The sequence below is a fragment of the Dendropsophus ebraccatus genome, chromosome 4 (assembly GCF_027789765.1).
Source record: "Dendropsophus ebraccatus isolate aDenEbr1 chromosome 4, aDenEbr1.pat, whole genome shotgun sequence".
In the NCBI taxonomy this organism is placed as follows: domain Eukaryota; kingdom Metazoa; phylum Chordata; class Amphibia; order Anura; family Hylidae; genus Dendropsophus; species Dendropsophus ebraccatus.
In genome coordinates, this window is record NC_091457.1 from 55,438,384 (window position 1) to 55,455,613 (window position 17,230).

The 17,230-nt window shown below is 42.5% G+C and overlaps 1 protein-coding gene across 2 annotated transcripts in view; it reads left to right on the forward strand.

The window, feature by feature from the left end:
- Positions 1-474: 474 nt before the first annotated feature.
- The window catches only part of SPI1 (Spi-1 proto-oncogene), a 43,360-nt gene continuing 26,604 nt past the window's right edge, over positions 475-17,230 (forward strand). For both annotated transcript variants that reach the window (XM_069968411.1, XM_069968409.1), the window contains exon 1: positions 475-551. In XM_069968411.1, the coding sequence (XP_069824512.1) occupies positions 486-551 (66 nt within the window). In that variant the 5' untranslated portion in view covers positions 475-485. The remainder of the gene's footprint in view (positions 552-17,230) is intronic.

Below are 17,230 nucleotides of genomic sequence, written 5' to 3' on the forward strand. Positions count from 1 at the left end.
ATCACTGTGGCTTTTCATGCTGTCTCTATCAGTTAGAGGGCGTTCCATGCTATCGCAAGATCCTTGCACAAAGTATTTCCCCATTTACCACTGTTTACATGTCATCGCACGAACTTATATCCAGAGACCATAGTATTATTTAACCATCGTATACAGTCTATGGATAAAATGGCAGGTATCGCATATTAACACATCTATTTTACTATCCAACAGCAAGACTGAAGAACTGGTTATGTCCTAGTTGTAAGCAAAGGTATAGGAACTTTGCATGGAAGTTCCTTTTGTATTAGCATAAGTTAGCAGAACTAACAGCATGGAGAAGTGAATTAGGTTCTGTAGTTGTAGAGTATAAAGGAAGTCAACACACTTCCCCCTTTAAATCAAATGAAAGAGTTTATCACTTGTCCCCGACATGTAGCTGGCGAACTGGACAGGGCCCATTGATCTCTGCCTAGAGGTTGGTAGGCAAGTGAACTTGTGTGTGGATGTATAGCTTCATACCAGGCGGTGGTGATAGGATGAATGGCCCCTGGAATGTTGTATCCTGTAAGGTAAGGTCATTGATATCTTACTTTTCCATAAAGCTGCTCAGTCTATACTAGAAAATGCTGAAGCATCAATGATTATTCCAACTTCAGAGAATGAGTGGGTGAACTAGGGGTTTAAATATAGAGCAGAGTTTTCCAACCAATGGCACCCACAGGGCATGATAGAAGTTGGAGTTTTGCAATAGCCAGAGAGCTGTAGGTTGGGATCCACAGCTTTATGGGGTGAAGTGGTTGTGGTGGTACACAGCACTAGAGCCTGAGAGGGCCAAAAGGTCGGTCTGTGCTATGAGTAGACTAGTCCATGAACTTCACATTACCCCTTTGCAGTAAACAGTCTCTTCCAATCTTGCATCTCTTGCAATATTTTGCCTAGAAAGGCTTCACTTAGACTCCTATCATCTTAAATAAGTTCAGCCAGTGGTAAAGTGGTAACAGACACAATGATTTTATGTGAGTATCATATGGTGACAAAATATCCTGTGTCATCTGTGTGGGTTGTTCACATAAAAGGTCCAGTTTCATCCTACATTTGTCTCTTGTTTTCCACAATGGTACAGTCACTCTTTAGTCTGCTGCTGATATCATGCTAAGAATTTGATGCTGCAGCTTGAAATCTACAGCTGATTAACTCCTTAAGGACCGGGCCAATTTGTTTTTTTTGCGTTTTCGTTTTTTCCTCCTTGTGCTTAAAAGGCCATAGCACTTGCAATTTTTCACCTAGAAACCCACATGAGCCCTTATTTTTTGCGCCACTAATCGTACTTTGCAATGGCAGGCTGAATTTTTTTATAAAGTGCACTGCGAAACCAGAAAAAAAAAAATGTGTGGTGAAATTGAAAAAAAAACAAAACACATTTTGTTTATTTGGGGGGTATTTGTTTTTACGCCATTTGCCCTGAGGTAAATCTGACTTGTTATATATGTCCGTCAAGTTTTACAACGATATGTAACATGTATAACTTTTCTTTTATGTGATGGCTTGTAAAAAATTCAAACCATTGTTAACAAAAATATGTTCCTTAAAATTGCTCCATTCCCAGGCTTATAGTGCTTTTATCCTTTGGTCTATGGGGCTGTGTGAGGTGTCATTTTTTGCGCCATGATGTGTTCTTTCTATTGGTACCTTGATTGTGCATATGCGACTTTTTGATCACTTTTTATTACAATTTTTCTGGATTTGATGCAATTTTGCACTTTGGGATTTTTTTGCGCTTACGCCGTTTACCGTGCGAGATCAGGAATGTGATAAATTAATAGTTTGGGCGATTACGCACGCAGCTATACCAAACATGTTTGTTTGTTTATTTATTTATTTTTATTTATAACATGGGAAAAGGGGGGTGATTCACACTTTTATTAGGGCAGGGGGCTTTTTATTAATAATAACACTTTTTTTTTATCACTTATACTAGAAGCCCCCCTGGGGTTAGGGTTATTCCCCCCTGGGGTTAAGGTTATTCCCCCCTGGGGTTATTCCCCCCTGGTTAGGGTTATTCCCCCTGGGGGACTACAGTATAAGTACACTGATCTCTCAATGAGATCTATGCTGCATAGATATACAGCATAGATCAATGAGACAGGCACTCGATTGCTTCCGGCTGCTGCAGCCGGAAGCAACCGAATGCCAAGCCGGGGTCAGCGCCATTACGGCTCAGACCCCGGACAGAGTAGGATGTGGGGATTGCTACTCCGGGACAACGTCCCAGAGGAGCGATCCACCCCACTAGACACCAGGGAACGGCTGCAGAAGGTAATCTGATGCAGCTGTCAACTTTGACAGCTGCATCTGATTACCTGATTAGCGGGCACTGCAATCGGACCGTGCCCGCTAATAGCTGCGTTCCTGGGCTACATGCGGCACTCGGGACCGTGGCGGTTCAGAGCGGGGTAGCCGCGTGGCCCCGCTTTGAAGTCCCTTAACGACCGCAGGACGTAAATACACGTCTGCAGTCATTAAGGGGTTAAGTATATGTGAACATATGCTGAGGCACAGGAAAATAATACTAAAATACGGCTGTAATTTTGAGGGAAAATAAAAAAAAAATGTAAACAGGTGGTAAATAATGAGCATGTTTGTTATTTTAACAGTCATAATATATTATGGCTGTTATCTATATGATGTGTGGGCATGGACAGCCAATTTCCCATTGGCTACAATAGAGCAATTATTAAATTGAAAATATAGCGTTGTTTGTTTTTTTTTAACCTCAAAATGATATTGTATTGTATATTATTTTACTGTTTTTGAACATAGCCCAAACCTAAAATTTTGCCGTGTAGAGAATTCTATTCAGAAATATTGGTAGTCATTGTGTTAATTTAAATTGGAATTTTTAATCCCTATTCATAATCTAGATCCCATTTCCTTACAGTGCTTATTGTCCTAGAGCCATAGTGAAGTTTGCAAAAAACTAAACTATAGTTATCCAAATAGATAGTCCATCTATATCCTATAACTATAGTTAGCCACATAGACAGCCCATCTATATCCATGTGCATGAATCTTTATTAAAGACCAAATCAAAAACAGCTAATCACTGAAAATGGATAGTCCGTTTAAAAATCAGTGTGCAGCCATCATCCAAGCTGTGCACCGGCACCAGGAACGTCCCTTGTTCACTGACAACTAGCTACAGCAGCAAGGCCCCTGATGATTGGCTGAAAAAGAAACATGTTGGGCCACGTCTGAAGAGAAATTAAGGGAAGTTATGCATCTTCAGCATACTATTTGATTATGTGAATACTTTTTAATCTACATTTCAGCATTTTGACAAGGACTGTGCAGTAATAGATAATATACATTGCTGCATTAAGTCCAAAATACAGACTGTATGTACAATATAGTAAATCTCTATAAATAGTGCAATAAAAGCATGAAGTGCAATACAAGGGAATTGGCTCTGACCTGTGGCATATACAACTAGTGTGGACTGATGTCTGAACTGTGACACGTGGAATAAAATATATAGTTTAAATGGTGGTACGTGCTAAAATCAATAGACGTCTAAACTGTGATTAAACGCAACGTATTTGATGAATTTTCTGAATAATGAGAGATTTTCTGATGTATGATAACTGGTGGCACAAGAAAGGTGCAAAAAGGATGGCTGCGAAGATATAATACTATTGGTTTTCTTGTTTTAATAGTAAATTTAATAAAAGGGTAAATAGGGTGAATAACTGAACTATGTAAAGCAATGGTGGCTCTGAATGGCACTGATCACAGAAATGTATGCCTGTGGGTGGGTTACGTATAAGAGAGAAATGTCACGGAGCTTTGGGGATGGAAAAGTGCTAATGGTTTATTATATAGTCACTGTATGTTCTTCATATATAATTAAGTTCACCGGAATGCCCCCCCCCCTCAAATTTCCTAAATAAAAATGGGGATATCCATACAATTATCTAGTGTTCCTGTTATATTGTAACAGATGATACCATGCTGTTTTGCAACAAAGTAGTTTTTTATTCTATTCCCTCAAAGGGAATGTGTCATCAGAAAACCTAAACATTTTTGCTGGTGTAACATATTTCAGAGAGAACCTGCTCCTTCACCAGAGAATACCATACTACTGGTGCTTCTGACAATGAACTGTTGGAACAATACTAATACTTTTACCATAGGTCTTTTACAACACTGTCGATGAGAGAAATTATCATGATAATGAAGGGCTAACAAACTGGGCAATTATCTAGAGCCTTAAAGTGCTTTAAGATTTTCACAAGGATAGAATGGTGCTGGTCTATTCCCGGGCACCGACCGGGGGTGAAGCACTGGAGGTGGGCTCAGCCCACCCAGTGATTCTAATGGAGCCGCCTCATAGAGGGGCGGGGTTTCCAATCTCCAGTGCTTAACCCCGGGCCGGTGCCCAGGAATAGAACGGCGTCATACACACTGATGATACATTCACTTTAAGCTTTTAATTCTTTGTTTAATAATTTCCAAAACTTCAATACACAGAAGGTAAAGAACTGCCTAAATATCTACCATGTCAAGAATACAGCGACGGTTTGTAAAGCTTTTGAAGAGTGAGCGTTCCATGTACGTTTTATTTTTCAGGAGTTCCGATGTAACTGCTGGCTGCTGCCTTTGTGTGTTTAGGTTAGTTGTCATAGTGCATGGGGTTATACTCCAGTAATATTACCCTATAGTACCCTTGTACCTAAGAGGGTACAATCATTTGCACCTCTCTCCAAGGATGGGGAGCCATGGTTGTCAGAGAAAGTTTGTGAGGGCTGCTGCTGCCAACAAGCTGTGTGTGTGTGACAAGTGGCACTTAGAAAAGTGAAAAGCTACACCAGTGGCTGTGATGGCCGAGCTTTGTGAGAGATTGTAGAGCACAAGGGCTAAGGAAGCTACAGTTTGTCTGATGTGGCAAGTGGCACCCAGTTCTCAGGGATAACCTTCATTGTGCCAGCCACAAGTGGTAGTAGTGCCAGGAAAGAAAAAACTATCATCTCTTTCTTTACTTCTTTTGTTGCACTCTTCACCCACTCACAACGCGCGTTAGTTACGCTAGGGAAGGAAGTCACATGGGTGAAGGAAGTGCATGGGCTTTTTGTGCTGGACATTGTGGAGGGAGGACGCAAGCTAGATAGCTCTCCACAGCGGTCCTATCTGGGCCCTGGCCCTCTGCCAGGTCCGCTATCAAGTCAGTCTTAGCTAGAACCTCGTATGGGTAGGAAGCAAGACAAGACAACACGCAGTTTTCTTACTAATGACACTACACAGAACTATGCACTGTTAAACCTCTTCTAAGAGAGGACAAGTCAGAGACAACCTTAACCCACGCCGTGGACAAGGAGAGTAACAGAGCAGGACAGTATCCACAACAAAGCTACAGTAGCTAGGAACTGGTCCGAATAGAGCAAAGTTGCTAAGGCCTATGAACTCTATGTCGCAGTGCGGGTGTCAGCAGAGAACCCTCAGCATTCCGCTCATCCCAGTTAACCAGGTCTCGGGCCTGGTTCACCCTCTAGGAAGTTTCAACCGAGTCTAGTGGGCATAAGGTGGTGTGAAGACTAATCAAAGGTCAATACATGGGCACAGGTGTTCTCTTCCTCTTCGTATTCTACCTCATCCTCCAACCTCGCTACAGAACACAGTACTATTTGGGTTGGGACTCTCACAACATCCTCCTCTCTGCTACTCTGCCCTTTTGTATTACTCAGTACACTACTCAATCGGCACTACTGTATCCTACAGATTTGGTTACTGTCTGGTGAAGTATTTGTCTCGAACTATTGTCAAGTGAAATACCAAGTGCTTTATCAAGAAAAACTTCATAATCGTGTAACCTTGCCTCAAACACATATCTTCTTAGTAAAACAAGCTCATTTAAGTTAGAGACTCTGGGGTCTTTCACTTTCCACCGACACAGTATACCACTTAACCTTGGGACACTTCCCCTTTCTGTGGGTGGCAGTTCCGATAGTACGGGAGAGTCACTACACCACTCTGGCCATCCGTGATCACACTAACCCAAGGGACCCTGTAGCAGCCCGGCAGGACACTGTCCACAGGGGAAAAAGGTACAACCGGCCTTGTAAAATAAAAGCAGGCATGCCATCACATCTGTGTGCCTACTTGGCACTGGCGTCAGAAAGTAACACTCCAAGGTCCGGCTGTATCTCGGCCAATCACCTCCGGCGTAGAGTCAGACCTCACCATCTGGCAAGTGCCCGGCCGCTCCTCCGATATAACATCAACTCGGGGGTACACCACATGTATACTGTGGTCTACAGAGAAAATACAGCAAGGTTTGGTTTTGTCTCCTGAAAATTCAAGGGACAGGACAGGTAGTCAGAAACAATACTACAGCATTTAAGGATTCTGCTTTAATGTAAAAATAAAGGCAAAATACAGACGTATTTGGATAAATACGGCCTCAAAATAGTGATCATGTTCTTTATTTCAGGTCATATTTATCCAAATAAGGATGTATTTTGCCCTTATTTTTACGTTGAATTAACTAGGCCCCACACTGTATCATACCACAAACTACCAAGACCCCACCATCAGTATTATTCCCTGCACAGTTATGGTCCCAACCTCCTGCGGTGGCACAGCGGTAGTCACAGGATTGGAGCTGTGCTGCAGTTCCCTGCCCAGCAGATGATAGGGGCCTCACTATGCAGGAGAAATCCAAGTGTAGAAAATGTACATTGCAAACCTAATTTTACGAATTAGCATTGGATATTGAACATACAGTGGGGAAAAAAAGTATTTAGTCAGTCACCAATAGTGCAAGTTCTCCCATTTAAAAAGATGAGAGGCGTCTGTAATTTACATCATAGGTAGACCTCAACTATGAGAGACAAAATGAGAAAACAAATCCCGAAAATCACATTGTCTGATTTTGTAAAAATTTATTTACAAATTATAGTGGAAAATAAGTATTTGGTCACCTAAAAACAGTCAAGATTTCTGGCTCTCACAGACCTGTAACTTTTTCTTTAAGAGTCTCCTCTTTTCTCCACTCATTACCTGTAGTAATGGCACCTGTTTAAACTTGTTATCAGTATAAAAAGACACCTGTGCACACCCTCAAACAGTCAGACTCCAAACTCCACTATGGTGAAGACCAAAGAGCTGTCAAAGGACACCAGAAACAAAATTGTAGCCCTGCACCAGGCTGGGAAGACTGATTCTGCAATAGGCAACCAGCTTGGAGTGAAGAAATCAACTGTGGGAGCAATAATTAGAAAATGGAAGACATACAAGACCACTGATAATCTCCCTCGCAAAATCTCACCCCGTGGGGTCAAAACGATCACAAGAACAGTGAGCAAAAATCCCAGAACCACGCGGGGGGACCTAGTGAATGAACTGCAGAGAGCTGGGACCAATGTAACAAAGCCTACCATCAGTAACACACTACACTGCCAGGTGCCAGACGTGTCCCACTGCTTAAGCCAGTACATGTCCGGGCCCGGGCTGTTTGGTAGAAACACAACTTGTCGTGTTTGGAGGAAAAAGAATACTGAGTTGCATCCATCAAACACCATACCTACTGTAAAGCATAGGGGTGGAAACATCATGGGGCTGTTTCTCTGCAAAGGGGCCAGGACGACTGATCCGGGTACATGAAAGAATGAATGGGGCCATGTATTGTGAGATTTTGAGTGCAAACCTCCTTCCATCAGCTCCTCCGATATAACATCAACTCGGGGGTACACCACATGTATACTGTGGTCTACAGAGAAAATACAGCAAGGTTTGGTTTTGTCTCCTGAAAATTCAAGGGACAGGACAGGTAGTCAGAAACAATACTACAGCATTTAAGGATTCTGCTTTAATGTAAAAATAAAGGCAAAATACAGACGTATTTGGATAAATACGGCCTCAAAATAGTGATCATGTTCTTTATTTCAGGTCATATTTATCCAAATAAGGATGTATTTTGCCCTTATTTTTACGTTGAATTAACTAGGCCCCACACTGTATCATACCACAAACTACCAAGACCCCACCATCAGTATTATTCCCTGCACAGTTATGGTCCCAACCTCCTGCGGTGGCACAGCGGTAGTCACAGGATTGGAGCTGTGCTGCAGTTCCCTGCCCAGCAGATGATAGGGGCCTCACTATGCAGGAGAAATCCAAGTGTAGAAAATGTACATTGCAAACCTAATTTTACGAATTAGCATTGGATATTGAACATACAGTGGGGAAAAAAAGTATTTAGTCAGTCACCAATAGTGCAAGTTCTCCCATTTAAAAAGATGAGAGGCGTCTGTAATTTACATCATAGGTAGACCTCAACTATGAGAGACAAAATGAGAAAACAAATCCCGAAAATCACATTGTCTGATTTTGTAAAAATTTATTTACAAATTATAGTGGAAAATAAGTATTTGGTCACCTAAAAACAGTCAAGATTTCTGGCTCTCACAGACCTGTAACTTTTTCTTTAAGAGTCTCCTCTTTTCTCCACTCATTACCTGTAGTAATGGCACCTGTTTAAACTTGTTATCAGTATAAAAAGACACCTGTGCACACCCTCAAACAGTCAGACTCCAAACTCCACTATGGTGAAGACCAAAGAGCTGTCAAAGGACACCAGAAACAAAATTGTAGCCCTGCACCAGGCTGGGAAGACTGATTCTGCAATAGGCAACCAGCTTGGAGTGAAGAAATCAACTGTGGGAGCAATAATTAGAAAATGGAAGACATACAAGACCACTGATAATCTCCCTCGCAAAATCTCACCCCGTGGGGTCAAAACGATCACAAGAACAGTGAGCAAAAATCCCAGAACCACGCGGGGGGACCTAGTGAATGAACTGCAGAGAGCTGGGACCAATGTAACAAAGCCTACCATCAGTAACACACTACACTGCCAGGTGCCAGACGTGTCCCACTGCTTAAGCCAGTACATGTCCGGGCCCGGGCTGTTTGGTAGAAACACAACTTGTCGTGTTTGGAGGAAAAAGAATACTGAGTTGCATCCATCAAACACCATACCTACTGTAAAGCATAGGGGTGGAAACATCATGGGGCTGTTTCTCTGCAAAGGGGCCAGGACGACTGATCCGGGTACATGAAAGAATGAATGGGGCCATGTATTGTGAGATTTTGAGTGCAAACCTCCTTCCATCAGCAAGGGCATTGAAGATGAAACGTGGCTGGGTCTTTCAAAATGACAATAATCCAAAGCACACTGCCAGGGCAAGGTCCTGGAGTGGCCTAGCAGTCTCCAGTTCTCAACCCTATAGAAAACCTTTGGAGGGAGTTGAAAGTCTTTGTTGCCAAGCGACAGCCCCAAAACATCACTGCTCTAGAGGAGATCTGCATGGAGGAATGGGCCACCATACCAACAACAGTGTGTGCCAACCTTGTGAAAACTCACAGAAAACGTTTGACCTCTGTCATTGCCAACAAAGGATATATAACAAAGTATTGAGATGAAATTTTGTTACTGACCAAATACTTATTTTCCACCATAATTTGCAAATAAACTCTTACAAAATCAGACAATGTGATTTTCTAGATTTGTTTTCTCATTTTGTCTCCCTTAGTTGAGGTCTAAATATGGTGTCAATTACAGACGCCTCTCTCATCTTATTAAGTGGTGGAACTTGCACTATTGGTGACTGACTAAATACTTTTTTTCCCCACTGTATTTATTGGTTTTATTATTTGGTATGCAAGACTGTGTAATCTAAATATAATGTCTCAGAGTAAAACTGTCCATACTCCTTATATTAATTTTAGCTATTTTTGCTGATAATGTGCATGGAGGCCAAAATGCACAATGTGCCCAATCCTTTTATTCTCTGTGAGATAAGTTGCCACCAGTCTGGCAGCAGCTTTCTATCTTCCCGCTTAGAACTGGGCCAAACATGTATCTGGAGATTAGAAGAGATAATAGTCAGCAGAACTCTTACATGTGCCCAGCTTAAAGGGTCCTTTTACAATGACAGGTTTGGGGTCAGTGAATTGCCTTACGACTGATCATTCATATTTATGACATACTTCATGTTGCCATTCAGTTCAATAGGGAAAGTAGCTGCTGACAAAAACAATTATTTTTAATGGCGCACAAAAATCTGCTTATTGATCAGCTGATCGGAGGAGCTTTTATATGGGTTAGTCATTGAAAGAGTCTGTTCCTCCAAATATCTGTTCAGCTTGTAATTGCCCAACTTTTTATTATACGACCAAATTTTGACAATCCTGACGTACCTATTACCTACCTATTCTCTGCTGGAACAGTCCATATACAGTAGATGAGTCAATTAATTTTCTTGTTTTGCTGACCAACCAAAACAAGGCCATGAGCAAATCTATTCATCGAATTTGGCAATTCAGTTAGTCCAATAGATATGAATAGATTAGGAGTGTTGGTCTGAAAAAATTTTTTTCCCAGCTCTGTTCTGGTATTTGATGTAGATGCCATGGCTTGTGGCTAGTAAAAAAGTAACATTTGTGAGTGTTTGGTGGCTTGCAGATAATGCAGGAACCAGGTGACTGCTGACTAGTTCCCTGAATTAGGTACATCAAGGGACTCTATTGTTATCCTCTCATCTATAATACCTTCCCAATACTCTATAAGAGAAACATCACTGATCTCAGGGAGACCAGCCAAAGATAACACTGCTGGCTGCTAGTGAAAGCGCTCAATGTAGTAAAATCCTAGGTGCATTGCCCCCTGGGAAACAATACTCTGGCATCTAAAATAAAATACATTCTACATGCTTTCACAACTAGTCAACCATATGAGCCAAATAGACTTCAATGACCCAATGAACTAAGGTTCCAGTGGCTGGGCCCTTTATTCGCCATGTACTACTTGTAATTTTTGTAAAGGGCTTTTGCATACATGAAATCCATAAAGTCATCTACATTGATGCGAGAGAAGGGTTAAGGTCTGGAGACACATCTGGTACCACGTGATAGGCAATTGTTCCTATAACTATTCTTATTTTGTGTCAAAGAGGAAGTGTGAAAAACAAGGTTGTTACCTGTGTTCCTTATTCTGATTCCACTAAAGGTGAGAAAAGGAAAATGAGAAGTTGAGGCCACAAAATGATACAAAAATAAGGAACTGTTCAAGCCACGCAACAGCATCCCACACCTGTGTATGGGAGAATATAACAAAATAAGCCTTTACATATGACTAGGGGCTCTTGATTTTAAAGGGGAATTTCCATTAGAATGCTATGCCATTGCATATTGCTGCAGGGTCTTTCCCGCTGTAGCAACATTCAGTAGTCCAATATCATTTAACATATAATTTAATATAGTCTGGCTTGTAGATGGCAACCTCTTTACTAAATGTGGCCATACATTTTCAATAACTGTCGAAAATGGCATGGCATAGCAGAGAGAAGTAGATGCTGTCCTATGATTGGCATATAAAGTAATGGAAAGGAAATCCAAGTGTGAGTACTGTTGGCAAACAGCACCCTCTCAAATAGAATGAGAAATAGCTGTCACCATGGAGGGAACTCAACAGCATTGAAAACAACAAAATCACCTTGTCACCTCTCTGGCAGAAAGGCGTGACTGCTATCTCTCCCAATTACGCATGCTCAAATGTGTGTGCCAATATTCTGAAAATGGGTGGGGAGAAAGTTGTTGTCAGGCAACTATTTCAGCTAGAGAACATGAGATACGAGCATATTAAAATCAAAAATGGCAAACTGAAGAAAGGAGGTGTAGGTCCTCTAGTTAGAAATGTAAATTGGTGGTATGAATATATAGTGGGATTATCAAGTGTACAAGTCGATAAACTTTGGTTTTATTTGTAACAGAAAACAATGTCAACCAGATATTAAGTATATATCTAAAACATAGACAACCTAGAGATCTCTAGTTTAAAACATCAAAAAATAGGAAAAAGAAAAATATAAAAATAGTTAAGAAATTGTAGATATCGAGGTATTATAAAATATGGACCAATGAGTTCATATATTAGTCTTTTGTAAAATGAAATGATATATTCATAAAATAGTCTCTTGTAAAAGATTAATCACATTCATTCATCTGTATGATTGCTGATATCCTGTATTGGAAAGCAGCGGTCATATATTGTTGCAAGACAGCGATGTACAGTGGTTATCCAATTTGGCAATAATTGTAGCTAGATCATGTATTCATAGGCATTTGTAAACAAGATTATAGTGCTTGTATGTTTAGGATATTTAGTAGCAGACGATTTGCAGCAAATAAATGCAATGTCGGCAATCCCTTGCTCCGTGCCTGTAATGTGCTGCAGGGATTGCACGCAGCACATTACAGGCACGGAGCAAGGGATTGCCGACATTGCATTTATTTGCTACAATGAGGCCTAGAGTTCTGGTTTTCCATTCATTCAGAGTATCTCAACCCTGGGGGGGTGCAATACAGGTTAAGGCAAACACTTCCACAGGTGCCAAACTGGGCAGTATGAGCCCCAGGACTTACAGTACAACTGGGCAAAGCAGACTTTCCAAGACTTCCCAAAAAAGCCATGCACAGTCAGCAAGATACTTCAGCACGATGGCTATTTGTCTTGCTGGGGGTCAGTTCCTAGCTGTGGTAACTGCCCTCAGAACTCAGGAGAAGATTCCCCGGTGTTGACAAGGTTTGCCTTAGCGGACGGCTACCCTTTCTGTGGGTTTAGCACTGCATACTGGAGCGGATCTCTCAATATCAGAAAAGCTTGCAGCTTTGCCTTAGTCCCTCCTCACTACTAACTGACAAAAGAACTCCCACCAGGAACTAACCTCCCTTTTATAGGGGCAAATGAACTTGGCTGTGATTGGTGGGGATACTGGAGACAGGAGAAAGAAGAAGTGTAATAGGTGTAAAAAGGAGGGAAAGACACTTGCACCTGTGATAGGACACATAACAACACATGACAAATTTAACCCAATACTCTCTTTTAGCTGTGCTTACAAAGAAAAACTCACATAAGAGACAAAGAGTGACACCTAGTGGGGAAAAACATAACAACACCTTCATCCCCTTTACTCTTTACTCTTTACACTTTACTCTTAGTTTAGTGGGCCACTCTTACTGAGACACTACAATAGGATAGCTCATCAACCCCTATTTGTTCTCTTTGCAATTACCCTTATTAATTATTTATTCTATGTAATATCCTCTATTCATTCTCTATGTAGCTTTCGAACATTGCTAAGCTCAGCACCCAACACTGTTTAGAATCCCAATTAAGAATGAATAGAGTAAGGTGCGTATATCGCCCCATTCAGTTGCAATACATTTGTCCTGTATTCTAGGTTTGGGGGGGGGGGAGCAGTCAGTCCCTCCCTAATCTACTAGTTATGCCCCATGCAATAGATAGAAGATAAAATATGATCATGAAAATAACTCTTTAAATACTGATTGCCCCTCCTTAGTATGGGCCATCAATGTTTAATGGGTGGCATCTGACCATCCACCGACTGTTGCCCTTAAGTGATAATCACTGAGATTCCTGGAGGTCGGACATAAGATTTTTACATAGATGTGTTTACTAAGTAAATAGTATGGTAGAATGGTAAACATTCATGTGACTATCTATGGTAGTTACATACCAATGCAGTATAACTGTCATAGTCAGTGCAGGAGATCTGTGGTTTTCAACAGAATTGAATGAAACCTGGTGAATAAACTTATCATAGTGGAGTTAATTGATTCTGCTCCACTATCCTTCTCTTCCTTCTCTACTCACATCTCTAGTAGTTAAAGCATTCTTTTTACCTACTCAGTAGTTAAAGCTGCCCTCCATGTCCCCAGTCATCACAGCCACCCCCATGCCCCCAGTAGTTACAACAGACCCCACCTTCCCAGTAATCATAGGGTCCTTTTACACTGAAAGATTTATCAGCCGTGGGTGGCTACAAACAAGTGCCTTTACACGGCAGATGAACAATCCTTGTGTTGTTCTGGCAGCCATGGAAACTGACAGCAAGGGTATATGTAATATCTGTGCTGTCAGTTTCCAGATCACACAGCAGTACATTGTTACCTAGTGCGCTTCTGCTGTGATCCTGCATCCTGTTCTTCGTCTCTCTTGTCCAGCCACTGTGTCTTCAGGCCCGCCTCTTCCGGCTGTCAATCATTCTGGAGGAGGCAGTGGCCTGAAGATACAGTGAATGGATGGGAGAGCTGGAGAAGATGATACTGGATCACAGCAGCAGTGCACTAGGTAAGTATGTACTGCTGTGTGATCTGGAAACTGACAGCATGAATTAATGCATATCCATGCAGTCAGTTTGCCATTATCAGCTGGTCATCCCCTGTTTACACAGAGACATGTGCGTCCGATAATGATTAATTTTGAAGACTGCTCTAAAGACACGATCAGCCTAGGATCAGGTGTTTTCCTGGTCCTCAAATGATCGCTGTCACTTTTACATGGGTTGCCGGAGCGTTTCTTACAACACTCCTGGGCAAAATCAACCCGTGGAAGAGGCCCTTTAATTGACAGATTCTGCTCCACTATCTATATTCTCTTCCTCTTACCCACATCTCTAGCAGCTAAAGCATTATTCTTACCCCTCAGTAGTCAAAGGTGCTCTCCATCTCCCCAGCCATCACAGCAGTCCTCGTGCCCCTTGTAGTTACAGCAGACCACACCTCCCCAGTAATCACAGTACCGACCCCCTCCCCTTAAGTACAGTAGTCAAAGCAGGTTCGCCACTTCTCTAGTAGTCACAGTAGGCACCAGCCCTATTCCCTAGTAGTCAGGGCAGTCTTTTCATACAACAGCATTTATAGCAGACCACCTTCCACTGGCAACATTGGTCACTCTTCTGAAATCATCCCTACCTCCATCAGCAGTAAGGCAATCGTGATCAATACCTTTTGACATGCCTGGTGACATGTCAAAAGTTATATTTAATGACAGGTACTCTTTCATGTTGTTAGTGACTGTATCTAGTTGAAGGTATGTGAGACATAGTGGAAACCGCCAAATGTATCAGTGGCACCAGGTTTGTAGCTATAGGGGGAACAGAAAAAAAGCTGCTGCTATCCCCATCCTCTAAAATCTATGGGGGCCCAAAAAACCCTCTGCAACATGAAAAGACACCAGTGTTATAAATGGCATGTTAGCAAGTAAGCCATGTCACAGTTTCACATTAAAACTTCACATCATGTGACTGAATGACATGAAGCAAAATAATTACTTTGCTATCTTGGAAACCATATTAATCTAAACCTAATTTAGGCCCCATTCACACATCCGTGTCAGTTTTTACTGTCAGGAAATCCTGATCAGGAGGCCTTAAATGTCATCAGGAAAGTATCAGGATTTCCTGACAGTAATCCGTTTTTACCTTCAGGAAACCATCAGGAAACCATCAGGAAAAACCTTCAGGATTTCCTGATCGGAAGAAAAATAGGACACGATCAGAGATGTATTTCTGCAAACTAGATGGTCACAGCTTGCAGAAGTACAACTCCCATCATGCCCGGTTGACAGGTCATGATGGAAGTTGTACTTCTGCAGTCTGTGGTCACCCAGGTTGCAGGACATGATGGGACTTGTACTTCTGCAACCTGGATGGCCACAGGCTGCAGAAGTACAACTCCCATCATGGCCTGTCAGCAGGGCATGATGGGAGTTGTACTTCTGCAACCTGGATGACCACAGGCTGCAGAAGTACAACTCCCATCATGGCCTGTCAGCAGGGGCATGGTGGGAGTTTTAATTCTTGGGGGGGAGGGGGGATCTCACCTGTCCTGGTGTCCAGATCTGCTGTGATCGCAGCGCTGCCGCGTGTGGCCGGCGGGAGGACGGGGTGCCGTAAGTGGCCGGGTGGGGGGGGGCGGGAGGTGGGTGCCGCGAGTGGCCGTGGGGGGATAGTGCCGCGAGTGGCTGTGGGGTTCTGGTGGGGAGTGCCGCGGGGGGGGGCTGGTTGGTGCCGCGAGTGGCCGCGCGGGGGGGGGGGGTTATGGTGTGTTTACCGCGGGGGGGGGGGGGGGGGGGGGGTTGTTTGCCGCGAGTGCCCATGGCTGCCGCAGGGGGGGGGTATGCCGCGAGTGGCCGGGGGTTGCCGCGGGCGGGGGAGACATCCAGGGAGGTCCAGGGAGTGGAGGAAGAGGCAGCAGGAGGCCGGGTCAGATCGGGGGCAGTGGAGCTCTGGATGCTTTCCTGATGTGCATCAGGAAAGCGTCTGGGGCCCGGACGCTCCCATAGACTTCTATGGGGGCGTCCGGGCCGGATTTCCGGACGAAAATAGGACCGGTTCGGGTGGTTTTTCCGGACGTGTGAAGGGGGCCTTAGAGATTAATATTAGTAACTGTAAACAGAAACCATTCTGCTATAGGATATCCAACAAGTGAGAATCTTTCTCAACGTACCATTTAAGAGCAGTTACAAATAATAAGTAATAACTAGCGTTTTCATTTTCATGTTACAACACAAGCCTCCTAAAGTGCGTCCTTTGCATTGTTCTGCTCTAATATATTTATGTTCCAGGTATGATACACCTTTGGTATAACTGTCCACTGTAGGTATAGAAAATAACTAATGAGTTGTTAATTTTATGTCACTGTTTTGTGTCCCACAGAGTTAGTGGGAATGTCATATGACTATTTTTGACTATTCTGATATTATCTATAGAGCACGACCATCATATTACACGACAGATTTCACACATGTTGCAGTCAGCTCAGAGCTTGATCGGCTGCACCATTTTATACTGTATTGTCCAATAATTTGAGCAATGGTTACTCTTGTCACAGTATCACAAAATGTACAAAGTTGCACTGAAGTGTTAAAGTGATAAACCCCATGTGGGAAATTATTGAAGACCTACATATTGTATGCAAGTCTTAGAGAAAGCTTCGCCCTAAATTACTAAGGATTTACTAAGAAGAGCATGCCCCTTCATAAAGCCGGTGGGACCTGCACCTCTCACAGGGATTGGGCAAAAATCTATACCTTCTCCAGAGAACATATACATTTTTGCATGGTATTGGTGGTACTGAAGCTAAGTAGCATTAAACTGTACATTTTTATATTATTGGACATTCGGAACATTATTATTTTTAGGAACTGGACCTTCCTTTCGAATAGGCTACAATTGAATCCATTCTACTGTATATATAATGCTGACAGGTTCAGAGCAGCGTTAGAAATTAGAATCAGTGATGTCCTGAAGAAACAATCAGCTCTGCGGATCCGCAAAAACATATTGGACAGAAATAAATGGCCACAGAGTGGAGCCTGCTTAGGGCTTAC